The 22,497-nt window shown below is 44.9% G+C and overlaps 1 protein-coding gene across 1 annotated transcript in view; it reads left to right on the forward strand.

Moving 5' to 3' along the window:
• Positions 1–22,497, forward strand: part of hydin (HYDIN axonemal central pair apparatus protein) — a 126,489-nt gene that overhangs the window by 4,781 nt on the left and 99,211 nt on the right. Inside the window, exons 4-11 of the mRNA XM_056282451.1 lie at positions 5,231–5,469; positions 5,879–6,104; positions 6,274–6,417; positions 6,855–6,998; positions 11,818–11,910; positions 12,195–12,415; positions 17,897–18,059; positions 19,385–19,594. Of these exons, the coding sequence (XP_056138426.1) occupies positions 5,231–5,469; positions 5,879–6,104; positions 6,274–6,417; positions 6,855–6,998; positions 11,818–11,910; positions 12,195–12,415; positions 17,897–18,059; positions 19,385–19,594 (1,440 nt within the window). The remainder of the gene's footprint in view (positions 1–5,230; positions 5,470–5,878; positions 6,105–6,273; positions 6,418–6,854; positions 6,999–11,817; positions 11,911–12,194; positions 12,416–17,896; positions 18,060–19,384; positions 19,595–22,497) is intronic.

Raw genomic sequence — 22,497 nt, forward strand, 5'->3', positions numbered from 1 at the left:
TCTCTCTCTCTCTCTCTCTCTCTCTCTCTCTCTCTCTCTCTCTCTCTCTCTCTCTCTCTCTCTCTCTCTCTCTCTCTCTCTCTCTCTCTCTCTCTCTCTCTCTCTCCCTCTCTCCCTTCTTTCTTCTGTATCCCTTAGCAAATACACAGTGTTTCCCCTGCTCGTCTGGTCCGTTGATATCCGCTCTGATAGAAAAAGTAATGTTTGGCTCAGTTGGTTCAGTGCAGCACCATCTCTTGGTAGGAGAGAATGCCACTATTGATTTCAAACCGCTTTCTAAAAGAAACGGAAGCATAGCAAGCAGACAAGATTTTTCCTTTTCTCCAAGCAAAGGAAAGTCAGATGGACTATTTAAGTTAGAATTTAGGACTGAACGCTGCCGTTTTAAACTAGCATATGAGGGAGAATTTTGAGAGTGAATGATAAAAAATACCCACCACTGCTTGAAATCTCATGCTGGTCGTTCCGTGCTGCGTAGCATTTGCATATTGGTATTGGCGTGGGTTGTGTTTATTTAGAAAATATTTAGATAGCTTTTCTTAAAAGTTGAAAGATATCAATTTGAACTGAGCTTTTTTAATACGTCCACAAATACGAATAACATTAAAACTACATTTGCCTTAAAATGTTGTTTTAATGTTTTAGGGTGTCCGGGTGGCGTGGCGGTCTATGCCATTGCCTATCAACACAGGGATCCCGGTTCGAATCCCCATGTTACCTCCAGCTTGGCCGGGCGTCCCTACAGAGACAATTGGCCATGTCTGCGGGTGGGAAGCCAGATGTGGGTATGTGTCCTGGTTGCTGCACTAGTGCCTCCCCCTGATCGATCGGGGCGCCTGTTCAGAGGGCAGGGGGAACAGGGGGGAATAGCGTGATCCTCCCACATGCTATTCTCCCACATCCTGGTGAAACTCCTCACTGTCAGGTGAAAAGAAGCGGCTGGCGACTCTACATGTGTCAGAAGAGGCATGTGGTAGTCTGCAGCCCTCCCCGGATCGGCAGAGGGGGTGGAGCAGCAACCAGGACGACTCGGAAGAGTGGGGTAATTGGCCAAGTACAATCGGGGAGAAAAAGAGGGGGGGGGAAATCAACAACAACAAAAAAAGTTGTAGAGTTTTGTGGCGTAGTCTGACCATCCTGGGTCCCACTAGAGCAGATCAGCCCCGTGGATTCAGGCATACCTAAACATTTTATGTGTGTGTGTGTTTTATTTCTATCTGTGTATGTGAAAATAAAAAAAAACAATAAATGGGTATAAGTGTTAAATAAGACAGAATGGCTGTAATCTCCAAAGTAGAGCAAGAAAAAAAAAAGAAGTTAAAACAGTTCAGTTTTTAAAAGACAGCTTTGAGTTCATTAACTAGTCATAAACTGAATTGTTGGCAATGGATATTTAAGTGAAACAGACTTTTTTTAACAGCATTTTTATTGAACTTTGCATATATTTCACACATGCACACATAAACAAATAAAAACAATAAACTAAACAATGAGCATATTTAACAAAGTAATAGAACAAAACACATCAGACAAAAAGGAAAAAGATTAAAAAAAATAATAGTAGCACTCAACAACACAGCAACTTCAAAATAACTTTGCACCTTGACGTCCAAGTAATTCTAACAAAGGTTGTTGTTTTGTTTTTCTTTTTAATTGCCCTGGACATATTTCACTTTATGCTGTGGTTCATTCTTTCTTTCCTCCCATTGAATTTTATCCTTTTTTACGTTCTTTTAGAGCGTGCCTATTGCGGCTGGAAAAGCAAAAGGGAAATATACAGCAGAAAATACAGGCTTTTTTTTTTAATGGTCTTTGATATCAAGATTCCACTTACCCCTTACTTTATTGTATTACAGGCACATTTACTGTGGGGGAAAAAAGCTTTAAACTACTGCAACAGAAGATCTACACTTCATCTTGTTTAGTGTTCCTCCCACTCTCCATACAGGCAGCTGCCCCCTTTCAGTGCAGCCTGATACCCCTGTGGAGCAAACTGGTGACTGGAACTCTACTGCAAATGTTGCCTCAGCTGACAATACCATACACACACCCACACACCCACACACCCACCCACACACACACCCACACACACACACACACACACACACACCCACACCCACACACACACACACACACACACACACACACACACACACACACACACACACACACACACACACACACACAGAAGTAACTTTCCCCCCCTTTTTTCCAGTTGTACTTGGCCAATTACCCCACTCTTCCGAGCCGTCCTAGTCACTGCTCCACCCCCTCTGCCGATCCGGGGGAGGGCTGCAGACTACCACATGCCTCCTCCAATACATGTGGAGTCGCCAGCCGCTTCTTTTCACCTGACAGTGAGGAGTTTCGCCAGGGGGACGTAGCATGTGGGAGGATCACGCTATTCCCCCCCAGCTCCACCTCCCCCCCAAACAGGCGCTCCGACCGACCAGAGGAGGCTCTAGTGCAGCGACGCGGACACAAACCTACTTCCGGCTTCCCACCTGCAGACATGCCCAATTGTGTCTGTAGGACACCCGACCGAGGCAGAGGTAACACTGGGATTTGAACTGGCGATCCCCGTGTTGAATAGACGGCCATGCCACCTGGACGCCCCTTGTTCTCACTTGTAAAGCTGAGCAGCTCTATCAGCAGCAACACTATGTAAAAGGAGCAGTGGAGTTTCTCTCCCTGCCTATTCATGCATCAATCAATGCTGATTCTCCCAGAGTTGCATTACACCTTGCCCAATAGCCTGGCAGCATGCCATGCAAATAGACCTGGTGTCAAAAGAGCATGGGGAATGTGGAGGACAAATCTACACTTGCTATTTTGTTCCCATCATTCGAGTTTGATAGACTTCCCTTAAGAGTTTCATCCTGAGTCAAGCTCTACACCAACCCAGTACTATCCATCCATCCATCCATCCATTATCCAAACCACTTATCCTGCTCTCAGGGTCACGGGGATGCTGGAGCCTATCCCAGCAGTCATTGGGCAGCAGATGGGGAGACACCCTGGACAGGCCGCCAGGCCATCACAGGGCCCACACACACACACATTCACACTCAGTGGCAATTTAGTATGGCCGATTCACTTGACCTACATGTCTTTGGACTGTGGGAGGAAACCGGACCACCCAGAGGAAACCCATGCAGACACGGGGAGAACATGCAAACTCCACACAGAGGACAACCCGGGATGACCCCCAAGGTTGGACTACCCCGGAGCTTGAACCCAGGACCTTCTTGCTGTGAGGCGACCGTGCTAACCACTGCACCACCGTGCCGCAAACCAGTACTAAACTCTGATAAAAAAAAAATTTTGCCACACATGCGCTGTAATGACACTAAAAGTCTATAATATGAAGACTTTACTGTGTAAGCAGTGCAGCACATACTGGTACATAGTTTGGCTTGCCTGTTATGACTTTACCTCAGCCTACATTGACAACCATTGAATCAAATCTTCCCTATTCTTCACAAATTTATTATTTGCAGGTGAGATAACCAATATTGCTCTATTGTTTACAGGAATTGTTTGGAAAAATCAATTGTTGTTAACCCTTCTGTTAGCAATTAGTAATTTGAGATACATGAGATAAGCATGGAAATATACATTGATTTTATTTCTCTGTAAATATTGAAGAATTGTCTGCAGTGCTACTGCGGTACAGATAGACTGATGCAGACTGATACTGTCTGGGATTCCTCTACATAAGCCATCATTCATGCAGCATCATCATGCAGCAGAGGTTTGAGTTTCAAGCCTCTTTAACTTGTGCTGCATTCCAAGGCGATCAATTCCTATAAAGCGAAGATGCGGCAGTTTTGATGTGATTATCGAGATCCCTGTCATCTTGTTCCTCTCTCAAGGGAGACAACCCCCTTCCTCCTCTCCTACCCTTTCTGACTCCACCCATTCCTTCACCACGATCACCCCTGTATCGACCCGTTCTGAGTTGACTTTCAGCAACTCCTTCACCCGATCGCACAAACGCCGAGGAAGGAATGCATGACTCTAGACTTTTGAAGTCGCTCCGCTGGCCAGATGATTCCTGCTTGTGTAAAGGATTTTTCTTTTTGTTTTCTCACAGGATCTTCGGTAGTGATCTGACTTTCACTGCAGCAGTCAAACCAAAATCCCCTTTTTCATGATAAACTGTAGTGCCACCTAGTACATCCTTTGGGCTCAACTGTCATGGCATCTTATTCTCCTGCCTTGTCTAGCCAATAACTCAATACAGTAACACAATTCAGATGCAGGCTCCAGCATTTGAATGAACAGATGATGGCACATTGATCTGCAGTCCACGGTGTTGTTCTATAGGCAGTAAAAGCTCCTAGGCTGTAGATGCAGCTGCAGAATTCTCATTCTAAAAAAACTAATTAAAAGTTAATGTTGAAGTCATCCATCAGGCGTCATACTATATGGAACATTGATTATGATCTCAGCCCCTGCTTGGTCAGAAATATACAGTACAATAAACACAGCACGGTGGGGCCCAGGCCATCTGCTGAGCTGAATGGGACAGGAGTTGACCCTAAAGATTTACATCCATTCTCTCATTTGAATGGGCCTTAAGAAAATAAATGCAATCGATTAGTAGTCCGAGCAGTTTAGAAATGAAATCCTAATTTAGTTTATCTGGCATGAGTCCTTATCTGTGGAATCGATTTACTCAGACATGTTTTCAGAGATTGCAAATGCACACAATCTTTTTATTCATGGGTTTTGTGTGCTAGAAAATATATCTTGGATTCTGAGCTGAGGAAACCCACATCTCATCTAGTCTGACGCTACTAGCTGATCATAGGTTCCTCCTACTCTGCACAGGGGAATATTTTGTCATATTAGGGATGAGACGGGAAATTTAATTCTATGTGTCCTTAACATGTTCAGACGATATAAGTAAATGCTAATATGAGTGATCATGTGATACCTACACTGTTTTTCTGGGTGCATATCATACAGTCAATGGCATGTAGAGGCCAGTGACAGGGAGGTGACCCCGCACTGCCAGCTCGAGATATTTCGGTGTGTTGGGTTTCAGGAAGGCAGCTTACTGTAATTGTGCTCCTGTCTTCACTCTGCAGGTTCACAGGCAATGCTCCCTCAGTGTGCGGAGCCAAGAGACGACGAGGTGCCCCCAGAAGGCCATTAAGCAGATACTATAGCCTATCACGTTTCAGGCAGGAAGCTAATAGCGCTCTTGTCCCTATGTCTTCAGGTCCGTAGTAAGTCCCCATGGGATGTGGAGCCCAGCGACGGGGAAGTGCCCCCTGAGGGCCAGCTGGAGCTCAGGCTGGTAGCACACCTGAAGGACACTCTCCTCTTCAAGGACAAGCTGGAACTGGCAATCAAAGACAGCCACACACACACCATTCCTGTATCTGCCACCGGCACTGGCACCACCATTGTCAGTAACCAACCCTTCAACCCCAGCCTCGACCTAGGAACACACTTCAGGTAGAACCAAAGTAGTGTTTGCACCAAAAACGTTGTAAATACCTCTAACAGCATTCATTGTCAGCTAGAACCAAAACTGAAAACTGTAAAAAGAGCCAAGAGAATATTTGTCAATTAAACATGCAAATTTTGAATGTATTTAATTGGTTGGTTCTTTATGTGAAGGTGTGATTAACAATAAAACCAAATCCCCATGCTTGTTTTTCTCTCTCTTTTAGCTTCTCATGTAATCAACTGATTATTATTGTAATGTGCCATGAAATCAAGGTGAAGTTTGTGTTGAGAGCCTGTCTTATCCTCTGTTGGTCCTAAGTCATGGGCCATGCAGGTACCACTTTAGGCTGACCAACCATGGCCAAAGATTGCACCGGATGCACTGGATGACTGATGCCTCCCCCCCATTCCCCAGTCAAAGCTCCTTACGCTCCATCAAAATGTCCAAGGCGAAAGACGTCTCTAACCAAGTCTCCCTGCCGTCCATCATTACCTCCAGGAAGGGAAAGGTTTCTAGTCGTGGATCCCAGGTACCTTTTAGCAGAGAGGAGCCCACGTTCAGCCTCAGCCCCTCTCGAGTGGAGCTTTTTCCAGGCTGCTCCGTTGACATGGTGCTGACAGGATCTTCAGACTCCGCCAAGGTGAGACTGCTGTGCGCACATGTACACGTGCCTTATGATTAACACATTCACTCCACCAATGAACATCTGTTTGTGGGTCAAAGGCAAACAAAGGTCAATATGTGAATTGGGTAGAGGCTGTAGATGTGTTCTGCGTGTTGCACATACGAATATGTTCTTGTCTGCCCAGGTAGTACATGAGCGTCTGGTGTGCCTTGCCATCCTCGGTCTGCAGGGACGTTATGAGCGCATCATGACTGTTGATGTCACCTGTCGTTTCGTGGCTCCCGTACTCAGCATTTCCACCAAGCAGCTGAACTTCTATGCAGAAAAGGTTGGTCATGAGATCATAGACAGGGCTCCTTCCAAGATCTTCCCATGTTGCACTATATAGTTGGTGTCAAGCAGAATGTACATACATTCATTGTTGATTGTCCATAATGCTGGTACGCTTAAGTATCTGTTAAGGCTTTGTTTGAGGATGGTGGTAGTGCTAATTTTTTTTGGAGACATCAAAATTGCTCACGGTTTTCCAGACACAATGTTGTGTCTAACTCAGCAAAGGCTGTTAACGTTAGTGGACCTAATGCTTAAACAGTAGAATATGGCCCTCAAACAAACATTATCAACATGGAGAAGGTAGAAGCAGTGAGAACTAGGGAAAGATAGGATTATTTTAGGATTCAGGATCGCTGCACCTCTGACTTGATTTAACATTGACCATTATTTATTGTAAAAGTGTAAAGTATTGTATGTATGCATATTTTACAGGTCCCAGGAAAGAGTCTAGTTCCCCTGTATGAGAAGGTTGTCTTAAAGAATATATCATCTCTGGCTCTGTCTATGGACCTGTCTCTGACAGAGCCATTCGCTCTGTGTGAAGCTAAGGGAGACCCCTCCATGGCTACCACCAAGGTACAGTCCACATGTCCCAAATGTAAAATAAAATCAAAGTTTTATTTTATATTTGCAGAGATGATAAAAAGAGGCTAAAAATTAAAACAGACAGTACAAATGTATTTACTATTTTATAAGAGGAAGTGAGCATTTGGATAATGGATGGATGGATGGATGGAAATGAGGTGATATTTAAAAAAATCCAGAAAGTTTATAAAAATGTATCTGCACAAAATAAACAAATGAGTAAAACAACAATAAACAGCCCCAGGTATTGCCTAGTAACAGCTAGACCGAAGTTAGGGCAAAATGGTTGTGTGATAATGTTGAGGATGTGTATTGTGGTTGAGAATACAATGTATGCTACCTTGATGGGACTGCTGGGAAAGAGTTTGTTAAGCAAGCAATGTGCAATTCCTGATGGTAGAAACTACTATACTGAGAAAACAGTGTTAACGCAGCCCATTCACTGTCTCAGCACAATTTGGCAAACACAGCATTATGCCTTTCTCAGGCAATATGTATGCAGTTCCCAACAGTGGAATTTTTACTGAGGCAAATATAGAGTTATGTAGTCCAGTCACATTTTTTTCTGCATAATTTTGACAATACACCATCATATCGAGATGGCTCTGGCTTGCGCAATGCAATCTCACACATTCTAATTGCTCAGTGAGCAAGACGCCTTTCCGGAAATGATAAGATGCATTTGAATAGGCAAGAGTGAGACTATGGCAGGAAGAAGAAAAAAACTCCCCAAATACAGAAGCAGGATCTGCTGGACCAGTGTAAAAATCAAGAGGATAAACCAGGACTCATCTGGTATAGTTGTCAGAAGAAAAAAAAATGGTGGCAATTGTGGAATATCTAAGATCTACTGTATAAAGCTGCAAATGGAAAAAGAGAAAAAAATAAGAATACCCCAATGCAGCAATTTAAATTGTCCATAACATGTGACCAACAGGTCACATGTTAACGCACTAAGATGGTGTGTGAACTTCTTGTATGGGTTCAGCAACCAGACCGACTGGCAAAACAGGTAAAAAAAACAAAAAAACAACAAAACTAGCAACATCATGGGAGGTCCTGTCAGACTGCCTTCAGTGTTTCCTCCTCGGGTGCAGCTCCGGGCAGGGCCATGGTCCCTGGGCCCACTAGACTCAGCAGACCAGGCTCCCTCAGCCGATCCAATACCAACTCTCCCAGTCAGACACCTTCGACACACCTTCCCACACTCCACACGACGACACTAAAAACATAGTCAACACCAGGCGAGGCCACTGCCAGACCGCCCTTGGTGTTATCAGAACTGCCAGTCTGCAAGGGCTAGCAGTTAGTTTAGCCTGCCCCGCTTCCGCATCCTGTCAGACCGCCTTCGGTGTTTCCTCCTCGGGCACAGCTCCGGGCAGGGCCGTGGTCTCTGGACCTGCAGGACGCAGCAGACCAAGCTCTCTCAGTCAATCCAGTGCCAGCTCCCCCAGCCGTCAAATAAAGACAAAACTGACATGCAGACATGGACAAAGCCACTGCGTGGACGGTATCGGTTGAGGCCGCTGCAAATGTAAGTTCGCGCCGCCATCTTCCCACATCGGTACTGGGTGAGGCCTCTGCGAACGTGAATTCGCGCCGCCAAGAACTCCATATTGTTTGAAATCCCAAGAGTTAATGCTGTTGATACATCTGAGGTTTCCTTTGTGGTAATAATACAATTAAACAAAAAGGTTAAAGGTTTTAGAGTGTCAATCTAACCAAAAGACCGACTCTCACCTACTGATCCATCTGTCTCTTTTTCTCACCTTCCTTATTATTACTGCCATTTCCCGTCTCTCCCCTGTGCAACCCCATGACCGTCCCTCTTTTCTGGTTCATTTGGTAACATTCTCAGCTCACTTGAAATGCTTATGACTAACCTCATATTGTCACTTGAAACAGAATTATAACCCGGGGATAACATGACTGGACTTATGATTTGAGCTCTTTCTTCACCTTTTCCCATCGGTGTTGTCCTTTTCTCACTCTAACCTGATTTACATTGTATACTCTTAGCCCAGGATTCACCTTGGTCCTCCACTGAGTTCAATAGCAGTAATACTATGGCGTGTATTAAATGATGTCTGTAAATTAAGTGGACATAACTGCAATAAGGACAGTTGACTCAAATGCTGAGTGGGATTTAATAACTAATTTGTTTTAAACTAAGATGTATTTTTTGTACTGCACTCTATGTTTCAAATCCAAAAATAAGGTGTCAGTCGGAAGGCTTAAGTCTGGTTGTGTATGATGTATAGAAATAGTATTCTGTTTGGATTCTCCGAGAGGGTATGAAGTGGAAAAAAAGGCAACTTTTAGTTGTATCTTACCTTAGGGCGCTTGAAGCAGAGGATACAAGCTGAGAAATTCACAAACTGCAGGCCCAAAATAATTCCCTTCTCTTTTTGAAGTAAATGTTTTGATGACTTAGTCTGTACTCAGGGGTATAATCTAATATTGGCATTTCTTAGTAAGCTTCAGATTCCGCACTGGGGGCTGTCAAGGTATAGAGGTTTATGCAAAATTCTGACAGTTTGTCTTTACCGTAGACTAGCCTGCAAGTACTTCAATCCACAAAACTCTTGACCATATTTTCTTTACATCAGAGCCCTGATTTTCATTCCCTGAGCTGCGTAAAATATGCACTGGGAGCTCCATTTTAAATGGGTTGCAGGCATCCCCAGTGGAACCTTACATGGAAGAGGAGGTTATATTTTCTAGTAAGCCTGAGTCCCAGGGCAAGTTTTCTATTTTTCACTGAACTATACGTCGGTTCCTAAGAAGAGTGATGGCCTAATAGTTCCTTATATGACACACATGTAAATATGATTAAACAATCTTTGCGGGGCGTCCGGGTGGTGTGGCGGTCTATTCCGTTGCCTACAAACACGGGGATCGCTTGTTCGAATCCCCATGTTACCTCTGGCATGGTCAGGCATCCCTACAGACACAATTGGCCGTGTCTGCTGATGGGAAGCCGAATGTGGGCGTGTGTCCTGGTCACTGCAATAGCACCTCCTCTGGTTGGTCCGGGCGCCTGTTCTGGGGGGAGGGGGACCTGGGGGGAATAGCATGATCCTCCCACGTGCTACGTCCCCCTGGTGAAACTCCTCACTGTCAAGTGAAAAGAAGCGGCTGGCGACTCCACATGTATCAGAGGAGACATGTGGTAGTCTGCAGCCCTCCCCGGATCAGCAGAGGGGGTGGAGCAGCGACTAGGACAGTTCGGAACAGTGGGGTAATTGGCCAAATACAATTGGGGAGAAAAAGGGGGAACGACCCCCCCCCAAAAAAAACAAAAAAAAAACAATCGTTGCAACGTCAGTAACAGTCTGCATGTCTCATTTTAATGAGAAAAAGTTTCTTCTTCTTTCAGCTTGTTCCCTGTTTTTCAGGGGTCGCCTCAGCAGTTTTTTTTTTGCCCTCCACAGCTTTCTGTCTGACACATCCCTCTCCTGAAGTCCAGCCGTCCTCGTGTCCTCCTCTATCTGATCTCTCCGTCTTTTCCTTGGTTTTCCTCTTTTTCTTTTGCCAGGTATTTCCATGCCAAATACCTTCTTTCCTATATAGTCCATGTCTCCTCTCTGTACATGTCCAAACCATCTCAATCTTGTCTCTGTCAACTTCCCATCTATTCCTCTGATCTTGACCATAGCTCTCACTTCTTAATTTTTCTTCCAGTCTTTTCTAGTCACCCCCAAGGACCAACGCAGCATGTTCGTCTCTGCTACCTGTAATGTGCAGTCTAGCCTCTCTGTTGTCGCTGCTTCCATAACATTGAACAGGGCAGGCCTAACCATTGATTTGTATACTTTGCCCTTTACCCTCAAAAGCATCCCCCCCCCTTTTCTCCCCAATCTCACTTGGCCGATTACCCCACTCTTCCAAGCCGCCCCAGTCGCTGCTCCACTCCCTCTGCCGATCCGGAGAGGGCTGCAGACTACCACATGCCTCCTCCGACATGTGGAGTCGCCAGCCGCTTCTTTTCACCTGACAGTAAGGAGTTTTGCCAAGGGGACGTAGCGCATGGGAGGATCACGCTATTCCCCCCAGTCCCCCCCCTCAACCAGGTGCCCCGACTGACCAGAGGAGGCACTAGTGCAGCAACCAGGACACATACCCACATCCGGCTTCCCACCCGCAGACACAGCCAATTGTGTCTGTATGGACGCCCAACCAAGCCGGAAGTAATACGGGGATTCGAACTGGAGATCCCCGTGTTGGTAGGCAACGGAATAGACCGCTACGCTACCCGGATGCCCGGCTCAACGGCATTCTTTTGTCACAAAGCACTCCAGTTATCTTTCTTTTTCTAAGAAGAAAAAGTTTAAGGACCATTAATATCATAGTGAAACCACATGTTTACAGAGATTGTGATGCCATTAAGACAATATTTAGAAAAAATAACAGATACCTCCCATCTGTAATTTTTGCTGCCACCAGATCAGCAGATAAATTCAGAAATGTTTTAATGTTGCAAATGTAATTTTACATTCAGGTTAATTTCTCCAAACACAATTTAAAATCCAGCTGCCATAGATGTACAGTAGTATTGATGACTGATACCATTTGTGTTGACGAAATTATGTGGCATTTCATAACTGATTAAACTCATTCAAAATGATATAATGATATGAATAAAATTATACTATGAATCTAAAGTCAAGTTTTTTCAAAAGAACATCACCGTTTCCTTTTTCAGTATGGTTCAAAATGTTGTAGAGTTTCTGGTGAATTATAAAGCACAATGTCTTTAAAATGTTTTTTGTTTTTTTTTGGTTTGTTTTTTGGGACTTTGTCTCTCCAGGCAGTGGTTTTAGGGGATGGGATGCAGGCTGAGGTCTGGGTAAGCTTCAACCCAACATACCATCAGGATCAGATGTCACGCATGGCAGACGAGGTAACAATGCGTTGTAATACGTTGTATTTGGGAGGCACGTTTCTACTTTGCCTTTTTTTTTTTGGATGGAAAAACTCCAATTTGGGACAAACTTTGATACCTAATTCATGTCCCCTTCCTTATGTTTGTGTTTTAACATAGTTCTATGCAGAAAATAGCATAAATGATAGCAAACTATGATTATTCACTATCTTCTTAATAACACTTCCACTTATTTGCTCATTTTTTACAGTACTGACTGCTCACCTGATATATTTTCCCCTTGATATATTTTCCTTTTCCAGTTCCTTGAGGTGCACTACAAGGAGCATCCTCAGCAGGACACGATAGGGCTGCACGGTGAGGTCCACTTCCCCAATCTTCACTTCTCTGCCACCTGCCTAGACTTTGGCTGTGTGCTCAACCACACAGAGACCCAGAGAGAACTCACCATTATCAACTGCTCCCCACTGCCTGTATCTTACTGCTGGACTTTCCTGGTAGACCAGAGGCAGCTCTCTATCAGGTATATTCATATCACATGACTGATGGCAACACACTGCTACAACACGTAGACTCCTCAGCTACTCTCACTTTTATATTAGTAATACTCCTAATTTTGCACAATTACAGGATAAATCATGATTTCATTTTCTTTGTAAGACCCTGCATGAGGGTGTCTGGGTGGGATGGTGGTCTATTCCTTTGCCTACCAACACAGGGATCATCGGTTGAAATTCCCATGTTACCTCTGGCTTGGTTGGGCATCTCTACAGATACAATTGGCCATGTCTGTGCGTTGGAAGCCGGATGTGGGTATGTATCCTGGTAGCTGCACTAGCGCCTCCTCTGGTCAGCCGGGGCACCTGGTTGGGGGGGGGGACTGGGGGGAATAGCGTGATCTTCCCACGTGCTACATCCCCCTGGCGAAACGCCTCACTGTCAGATGAAAAGAAGCGGCTGGCGACTCCACATGTGTCGGAGGAGGCATGTGGTAGTCTGCAGCCCTCTCCGGATCGACATATGGGGTGGAGCAACGACAGGGATGGGTCGGAAGAGTAGGGTAATTGACCGGATACAATTGGGGAGAAAAGGGAGGGGGCCTGCATAGTAAGGTAGGTTGAAGGAAATGCCCCCACCCTTTATTTATAGGGCCTAATACACTGTCTTGCAACAATGGGGCTTCTTGAACTCTTTCACCCAGAGCAAGTAGGCTTAGATTCACTGTGGGACGCAGGGCCATTAAGACCTAAAAACAAAAATAGGCAACATATAATTCGAGGATCTACACAAAACAGGATTACAAATCATTTTTGGTTCTGAACCATAGCTTAGGAACTACAGTGCAACAACATTTGCAGAGGATGAACTTTTAGAAGGTGCCAGGTTGGACTAGATAGTAGGGAGGGCACCTTGGAACCAAAGACCCAGGCTGAAGCCCCTGTGTCTGCATATACCATATGCACCTACCCGAGGACCAAAAGAGAACTCTCCACGGGTATCAATAAAATATCACATCATATAGAGAATAAACATTTCTGCGGCTGGTAAAATGGCACAGCTGAATTTTATCTTCTCAGTCCACTGCTGTCGTGCAGTTCTTTGTCATTACTAAAACAAACTCGAAAGTGACCAGGTAACTTATGGTGTGGGGCGAGTTCTGTTTGGAAAGTGTTTTGCAGACCTTGACAAAGAACGGTGCCACTAGATGGGTTTCTGTATTACATAAGACCTCGTTGTCGCAGAACAAGAGGTAAATTTTATTTTCATTCAGGTCACAGGCTAAGAGAAGTTTATGAATCTCTTTCCAATAAGACCCTCTGGCAAATTGCCCCTCGCTGCCCGTGTCGCCCGTTTTTGTTTTGTCATAGATTACAAACGGTATTTTATTGACAATAAAACACTCGGAGACAAGAGCAGAATGGACCTTAGACTTGTATTAAGTCGGCGCAGCGGGATAACTAAGCGCAGTAGCTGTAGCTTTAACCTTTCAAAGCAGAAGTCAAATCCATTATAAAGTCCCAAGGGGCGGTAGATCTACTGATTCTATACATGGCAAACATTACAGGCCCTCACTCCGAAGCCTTGGTTTGGCTCCCCTCCCAAGAAAATAACTGGGAATATTCCAGTAGCCTGTCTGTTGACGGCCTTGAATCAACTAACTGCAGCAGCTGCACAAGATTTATCACTAAGCTTCCTCCCTTCTCTTATCTCCTCTCTCCTCCTCCTCCATCTCCTCGTATCCTTTTTTTTCCCTCCTTCATCTTCTTGTCTTTCCTCGCCGCGTCCTCGGCCCGAGTTGTTTTTTCTTTACCTATTTATCTTCCTGTCCCTTCTTCTCTTTCCTGCGATCCTCTCGCAGCGCTCTCCTGTCCCTCCTTCTCCTCGCACCTCCGCTTGCTGCCTAATCCTTATCCTCTCTCTCTCTCTCCTCCTCCCTTCTGCTCTTCCCTTCTCTGTTCTCTTCTGCTGCTGCTGTGGTCTTCTCAGACGTGACCTCTCTTAGCAGCTCGTCTCGAAGGCCATCCCTCTAATTAAACAATGACCCTGCTTTACTGTTTGTGTGTCATGCTCACACACACACACACACACACACACACACACACACACACACACACACACACACACACACACACACACACACACAACACACAATCTGTACTCCTCTCTCCTGTTAATACAATCTGGCCCTGTTCAGCTAATTATATCCCTATCAGTAATTAGACTGCAGCCCACAGAGAGGGAGATTTTAATACAGCTTACCCTCTCTCTGTATCCCTCCCTCGGGAGCTCGAGAGCACAATACATCTGAATCTCTTCCTTTTCTTCGTGTGCTAATTGGACCAACTATGACTTAGAGGTAGAAAACCAATCTTTATTCCAACTGTGAAAGATGGTCGCACTATAGCCATTTGCTGCCCGACATTGAATCACTTGAAGGAGCAAAAAACAAGATGATCGCTTACAGTTCAACCACCGAGGGTAGTTTGGTAAATAATGAGATGAAAATGAAGAACCGCATACGAGGACTAAATTTAGGGTTGGCACATACCTTCCGTTGGGACCCTTGGATAGCAGATGCTTGAAGTCATTCTATAGACCCGGGTGAGGAGTGTTCAACCATGCGTGGCACTCCCTTTGGAAGAGAGGGATTTGTTTATGACTCAGCCTGTTTTGCGTCCAGAAAAATCTCACTAAATCAAGCTGGAAGAGACATTTTACTTTCACTTTACTATGGACATCCAGAGTAGATTTGGCACACCAGTGCTAAAGTTGATGCATCTGCAGAAGAGACTTCGCTGTGTTTATCAGACCAAATAAACACTGTGATTCATGGAATTCTACTTTTCATTTTTATCATATTTTTACATAATATTGCTATGAAAATACAAACGTCAAGTGTTTCGAAACACACCAAGCGTTAGTATGTCGCTTTTGTAAATGGGTTTGGGTTCAGATTTAACCATTTTGTGAGTGATGAGAGAATTGCTCGCAGATATCTTTGACGCTTATATTTCAGATTTTTGCACTGCAAAAGTCTGTCATGGGGCGGCACAGTGGCGCAGTGGTTAGCGCGGCGGCCCCACAGCAAGAAGGTCCTGGGTTCGAGCCCCGGGGTAGTTCAACCTCGGGGGGTCATCCCGGGTTGTCCTCTGTGTGGAGTTTGCCTGTTCTCCCCGTGTCTGTGTGGGTTTCCTCTGGGTGCTCCGGTTTCCTCCCACAGTCCAAAGACATGTAAGTCAGGTGAACTGACCGTACTAGATTGTCCCTAGGTGTGTGTTTGTGTGGGCCCTGTGATGGACTGGCAGCCTGTTCAGGGTGTCTCCTCGCCTGCCGCCCAATAACTGCTGGGATAGGCTCCAGCTTCCCGCAACCCCGATTGGGATAAGCGGCCTGGATGATGGATTGATGGAAGTCTGTCATGTATGATGCTTTCCTCTCACCCAGGCATGCCAGAGAGACGAGGTGGTTGACGGGCAACCTATCATACACCAACATAATAGAAAATACAACACTGACTCTAAGATGGACTGCAATCGGTTAGAACTGTGTGTGTATGTGTGTGTGTGTGTTTGCTTGCATGGTTTCAGGGTCTTTTACCTGGTATTTGTTTTTCTCCCAAAATAAATAGTCTCCCCAAGGCTACACATGAGCTAGGATGGGGGGGGGGTAGGTGTCCATAGGTTGCTGAGGTTTCTTTATACTGAGGGAAAGCTGACTTCCTGAAAAAGGCAATAAATTACTTTTCGAGAGGTAGAAAACATGCACAGGGAAGTGTGTGCCCGGTGAAAAGCGTTGCTGTCTGGAACCGTTCAACGTGTGTGGTACACGGTGGAATAAGAATGGACTCGAGCATAATTTCTCGTGCTGTCTGCTACTAAGTGAGCTGAGATAACTCCAGTAAACCCAGTTTCATCTGCCAGCTGGAAGGACTGGCTCACAATATCCAGTATTTCTCCAGAGGCAGAATGTTCTTCTCTCTCTCTCTCCTTCCTCTTCCTCTTCCTCTCTCTCTCTCTTTCACATACATTTTGTAATCCCATTAGCTGCTATCTTCTAGAAGATTGTAATCACCCATTAGAGGCGTCAAACTCTCGCTCTCTCCCTCCCTCTGTCACTATTTCCCACTTTTCTTTCACTCGTTCTGACTCTCCTTGTGGCTTTCCACTTGCTGACAGACCGCTAAAAGTGAGACATTCTTTGTTCCTCAAACTTTGATGTGCAGATTTGTAAGCAAGATTAAATGTTGGCAAACACACACACACACACACACACATACACACAACTCCCCCCCCCCCCGCACACACACAAACACACACACAGAGTTTGTAAGGAGGAAGCACTGGAAGGGACACAGAGAGACGCCTCCTCTCAGCAGAGTGAATGTCAGAGAAGGATAGTTTTCTGTTCCGATACGTGTTTGTGCAGACTCATCATGTACCGTCTCACCATCTGTTCCTCTCCCTGCACCATTGGGTCTCGCGGTCTTTCTTCACTGATCCATATTTAAAAATATTTCATGCGGCCCTAATAATTTTTACGTGACCTTTGCCACGTCCAATGAAATGTAACTGATTTGTGAATACATTGACCTGCAGTGGTATCCAGCCATGTGTCTCTCGTTTTGTTTTTTTTTTTCTTTTCTCCATTCACTCGGCATATCTTGTTCCATTGCGAAGCCACTCTGAAAAACACTCAGCTGCACCACCGGGGGACTGACCATACAACAGTGCCCCCTGCTGGCAGCTTCTCCATCATGCACTAATTACAAGCTGGCTTGCTCAGTTACACACACGTTCTGCAAGGCGTTCTCGCTGATGTGTGTTCAGACCTGGATGCCCCCACGCATGCATTTATTCATGTACACTCTGTAGTAGACACACACACACACACACACACACACACACACACACACACACACACACACACACACACACACACACAGCTGGGAACTGGCCTCACTTGCTAAATCGCTTTTAGTCCCTCCATGTTTATCCTTCACTGCACTTCACTACAACCAAGCCTGACCTGTTTCTTGCTGCCTGCCTATTAAAAAGCTTTCATTATGGAATACTGTTTCATTAACTTGATGGATGTACCCAGCACCACCCCAGAGGGAAGCAGAGAGTCAGAGAGGGAAGATGGTGATTGAGAGAGGTTTTTAGGGGTGGATGTAGGGCTTTAGATATTCTACCCTGCTATGGTATTATAATATGTGTTTCTGTTTTCATACCAGGCCTATGTAGTGTCTGGCAGTGGAGGATCTACCTCATTTCTCACGTTTCCTCAAGCTTCTTGCTTTTTTTACGTTACAGACACTTCCATCTCTAAAATAGTCATTTTCTTGCCTTTTTTTATTTTCTCATACATTTTTTTCTTCTTCTCATGTCCCATCTATCATGTCGCTGTGAAGTCTACCCTGAGAAAGAAAGGCTAACAAAAGAAAACGACAAAGTAAAACAAAAAATCCTACATCAGATGTGCTCTACTTTTGTTTGTCTTGTAGAGAGACAGAAGTTTCCTCAGCATCCCTCGAGGAGCGAGACCCAGAGGGTGAGACCAAAGAGAGGAACGGCTTCCCTGAACAACTCCCCCTCTCAACTCCTTTTACCACCAGCCTCCTCCCAAAGGCCCACTCCTCCTTGTGCTGCCCTGTCGGTGTGGAAGAGGTAGGCACATCCTGACTTGTACACACACACACACACACACACACACACACACACACACACACACACACACACACACCACACACCCAGGGATGGTGTCATCTACTGTTGTTTACTATGAGTTTGTCATCGGGAGAATAGAAAGGCCTCTGAGAGCGAGTGTGATTGAGGGCTTTGTAAGTAAACTTGACTTAACAAGCAAAGCACACAGAAGAATGATGCACCCTCTCCCTTATGTACACATCTCTTTGCCCTGATCTATTCTGTCCTGTCTGGTTTTTGTCAAGGCCTCTTTTTTTTTTTGCTTGGTTGCCTTCAGCTCCACATGTGTTAGCTTTCAGCGCTGTTAGTGTTGTATCTCTAGGTAGAATCCGGTGAGATGCAGATAAAGTCGCACATCTGTGAGCTCAGCCTAGTTAATTCCAACACCTGATGCGCTGGTTAACTGCTGTACAGCTGTGGAAAGCCCTGAGAGATTACAGAATTTAAAAGTGTTCATGTCCGAGACGAGAAAAAATCTGCAAAGAAAGCATGCACATGTAAATGATAAACTGGGTTTATTCCTCACTCAGATGAATATTTTTTTTGGGGGGGGGGTTCCCCCTTTTTCTCCCCAATTGTACCTGGCCTATTTTCCGAGCTGCCCTGGTCGCCTGGACCTTCTTGCTGTGAGGCGACTGTGCTAACCACTGTGCCACCGTGCCGCCCCAAACCAGACATAAGACATACAAATGAGTACAAAAAGGCATGATAATATTAACCCTATGTAATATTAACATAACAAAATGTTTATGACTACAAACCCTGTAACCATCTGTAGATGTAATTTAGAGGCGTGTTAGACATTAAAGCATCATGTGTTTGTACAAAATTCGACATCCCACCTCCCTTTAGGTATAACAATGATGCTTTCCCTCCAAAGATTTCATCTTATTGAATTTGAATGAAGTAGAGATATAGTATTTCAGTTTTCCTGAAGCATAATATGATTAGTAAATATCAGCAGGTGTCATGGCTGCTCCCGGTTCTGGATATCTTCGTTGTTTTTCATTGTTTTTTGGTGCCCTGCTCCATAAATGACTTGCCTCGCAGTCCTCAGCAAACCTAATGCTGTGATCACAGCAAACGATATCTACTGAGGGCATTTGAAAATGGCAGATGTTGGCAAACATGCTGCGTATCCACCAACTTTCTATTTGAATTTGTGTGCCTTTCTTGCTTTGATTTGGAGTTGTGATTCACATTGCTAAAGGATATTGGTTCGGATTTAAGTAGATGTATACATACCATACATTTTAAATGAATTGCTTTGCTTCATATGTCTTCAGGTCTTTGATATCTTGCCAATCTATGGGCAACTGCAGCCTGGTGACAGCCAGCTAGTCACCTTTACCTTCTATGGCCACGCTGACTATAGTGGTCAGGTTGTGGCGCAGTGCCAGGTAGAAAAGGGGCCTACGTATGATGTGACACTCAAAGGAGAAGCCTCTGACGTCACCTACAGCCTGGACTCCACCCACATCAACCTCGGCCTGCAGGTACTGTCCAATTCATGAAAAGGCAATGTTTACTGAATCCTGAGTGTGAACTTCTGCATGGTCAATGATAGGATAATTATTGTAGTGTGTGTATATATACACTACCGTTCAAAAGTTTGGGATCACCCAAACAATTTTGTGTTTTCCATGAAAAGTCACACTTATTCACCACCATATGTTGTGAAATGAATAGAAAATAGAGTCAAGACATTGACAAGGTTAGAAATAATGATTTGTATTTGAAATAAGATTTTTTTTACATCAAACTTTGCTTTCGTCAAAGAATCCTCCATTTGCAGCAATTACAGCATTGCAGACCTTTGGCATTCTAGCTGTTAATTTGTTGAGGTAATCTGGAGAAATTGCACCCCACGCTTCCAGAAGCAGCTCCCACAAGTTGGATTGGTTGGATGGGCACTTCTTTGAGCAGATTGAGTTTCTGGAGCATCACATTTGTGGGGTCAATTAAACGCTCAAAATGGCCAGAAAAAGAGAACTTTCATCTGAAACTCGACAGTCTATTCTTGTTCTTAGAAATGAAGGCTATTCCATGCGAGAAATTGCTAAGAAATTGAAGATTTCCTACACCGGTGTGTACTACTCCCTTCAGAGGACAGCACAAACAGGCTCTAACCAGAGTAGAAAAAGAAGTGGGAGGCCGCGTTGCACAACTGAGCAAGAAGATAAGTACATTAGAGTCTCTAGTTTGAGAAACAGACGCCTCACAGGTCCCCAACTGGCATCTTCATTAAATAGTACCTGTTAGAGCCTGTTTGTGCTGTCCTCTGAAGGGAGTAGTACACACCGGTGTAGGAAATCTTCAATTTCTTAGCAATTTCTCCATGGAATAGCCTTCATTTCTAAGAACAAGAATAGACTGTCGAGTTTCAGATGAAAGTTCTCTTTTTCTGGCCATTTTGAGCGTTTAATTGACCCCACAAATGTGATGCTCCAGAAACTCAATCTGCTCAAAGAAGTGCCCATCCAACCAATCCAACTTGTGGGAGCTGCTTCTGGAAGCGTGGGGTGCAATTTCTCCAGATTACCTCAACAAATTAACAGCTAGAATGCCAAAGGTCTGCAATGCTGTAATTGCTGCAAATGGAGGATTCTTTAACGAAAGCAAAGTTTGATGTAAAAAAAATCTTATTTCAAATACAAACCATTATTTCTAACCTTGTCAATGTCTTGACTCTATTTTCTATTCATTTCACAACATATGGTGGTGAATAAGTGTGACTTTTCATGGAAAACACGAAATTGTTTGGGTGATCCCAAACTTTTGAACGGTAGTGTATATCAACACAGATACAGGAAAAAAGTTTTAATACATTGCAGTACACACACACACACACACACACACATATATATATATATATATATATATATATATATATATTCCTCTCTCTCATTTTCGGGTGGTGTTTGTCTTCCTCAAGCTCAGAGGCCTGGGAGTTTGAGGGTTCTGTACAGTACCTTAGCTGTTCCTAGGACCGCACTCTTCTGGACAGAGACCTCAGATGTTGTTCCTGGAATCTGCTGGAGCCGCTCTCCCAGTTTGGGGGTCAAAGCCCCTGATGCTCCTATTACCACTGGGACCACTGTGGATTTCACCTTCCACATTCAATCTTGTTCTTCCCTCAGCTTTTGGTATTTCTCTAGCTTCTCATGCTCTTTCTTCCTGATGTTGCCATCACTCAGGATTGCTACGTGGATCACTACTGCTGTCTTCCATTCCTTGTTGACCAATAAAATATCTGGTTGGCTAGCCAGTACCTGCTTGTCAGTCTGGAGCTTAAAGTCCCACAGGATCTTAGCTCTGCCATTCTCAACCACCTTTGGCGGTGTCTCCCATTTGGACTTGGGGATGTCCAGTCTGTTCTCAGTACAGATATTCCTGTACACTATCCCAGCCACTTGGCCTTTCAGTGTACGCTTTCCCAGCTAGCATTTTACACCCTGCTACTAAGTGCTGGACTGTCTCAGGGGAGTCTTTGCACAGCCTGCATCTTGGGTCTTGTCTGGTGTGGTAGACCCATGCCTCAACTGATCTGGTCCTGAGTGCCTGTTCTTGTACTGCTATGATCAGATCCTCTGTGCTGTAGCTGTCCTTCAGTCCAGCCTTTTCTAGCCACTGGTGGGATTTCTTGATATCAGCCATGTCTTCTATCTGTTGATGGTATCCCATGGAGGGGCTTAGTCTTCCATGATACCTCCTCTTCTTCTTCCTCCCCACTCTCTGTCTTCTGCTGCCTGAGGTACTCACTCAGCCTTTGTGTGTGTGTGTGTGTGTGTGTGTGTGTGTGTGTGTGTGTGTGTGTGTGTGTGTGTGTGTGTCTGTGTGTGTGTGTGTTCTCTGTGGATTGTCACCTTGTCATGGTGGAGAAGCTTACGCGGTCCTGAGATTCCAAGAGCAATGCCATCTGGAGTTATGCTCCTGGTAGGGTCACCCATGGCGGGAAGGTCAAGGGGGAGGTCACTGACAAAGAGCAATCCATCCAAGACCTCAACAGTCGAACAGGCGGGGGGTTGATGGCTGACTTTATGGAAGCATCACCACAGCTGGGAAGGTGGATGAAGGCTGCAGCAAAAATAGCCCCCTGTCATCTTGGACTCCATGCCACTGAATCCTGACTCAGATCTGTAAAGGACTGTGTGGTGGCTGTCTGTGCACCAGTCTCCCCACATTAAACAAAGTCACACACAGGCGTCCTCCATAAAGGGAATCCGCCCTAACATCCCGGACACCAAAGTATGTGGATCACAGATCAGCCTCTATAACCATCTGAAGACCCACAAGTAGACAACCCAACAGAGAGGACAGTCACACTCGCTTCAAGTGACTGCCGATGATGATGATGATGGTGTGTCATAAAAATACAGTGTATTTCAAATACATTAGT

Source organism: Lampris incognitus, chromosome 6, assembly GCF_029633865.1.
Source record: "Lampris incognitus isolate fLamInc1 chromosome 6, fLamInc1.hap2, whole genome shotgun sequence".
Classification (NCBI taxonomy): domain Eukaryota; kingdom Metazoa; phylum Chordata; class Actinopteri; order Lampriformes; family Lampridae; genus Lampris; species Lampris incognitus.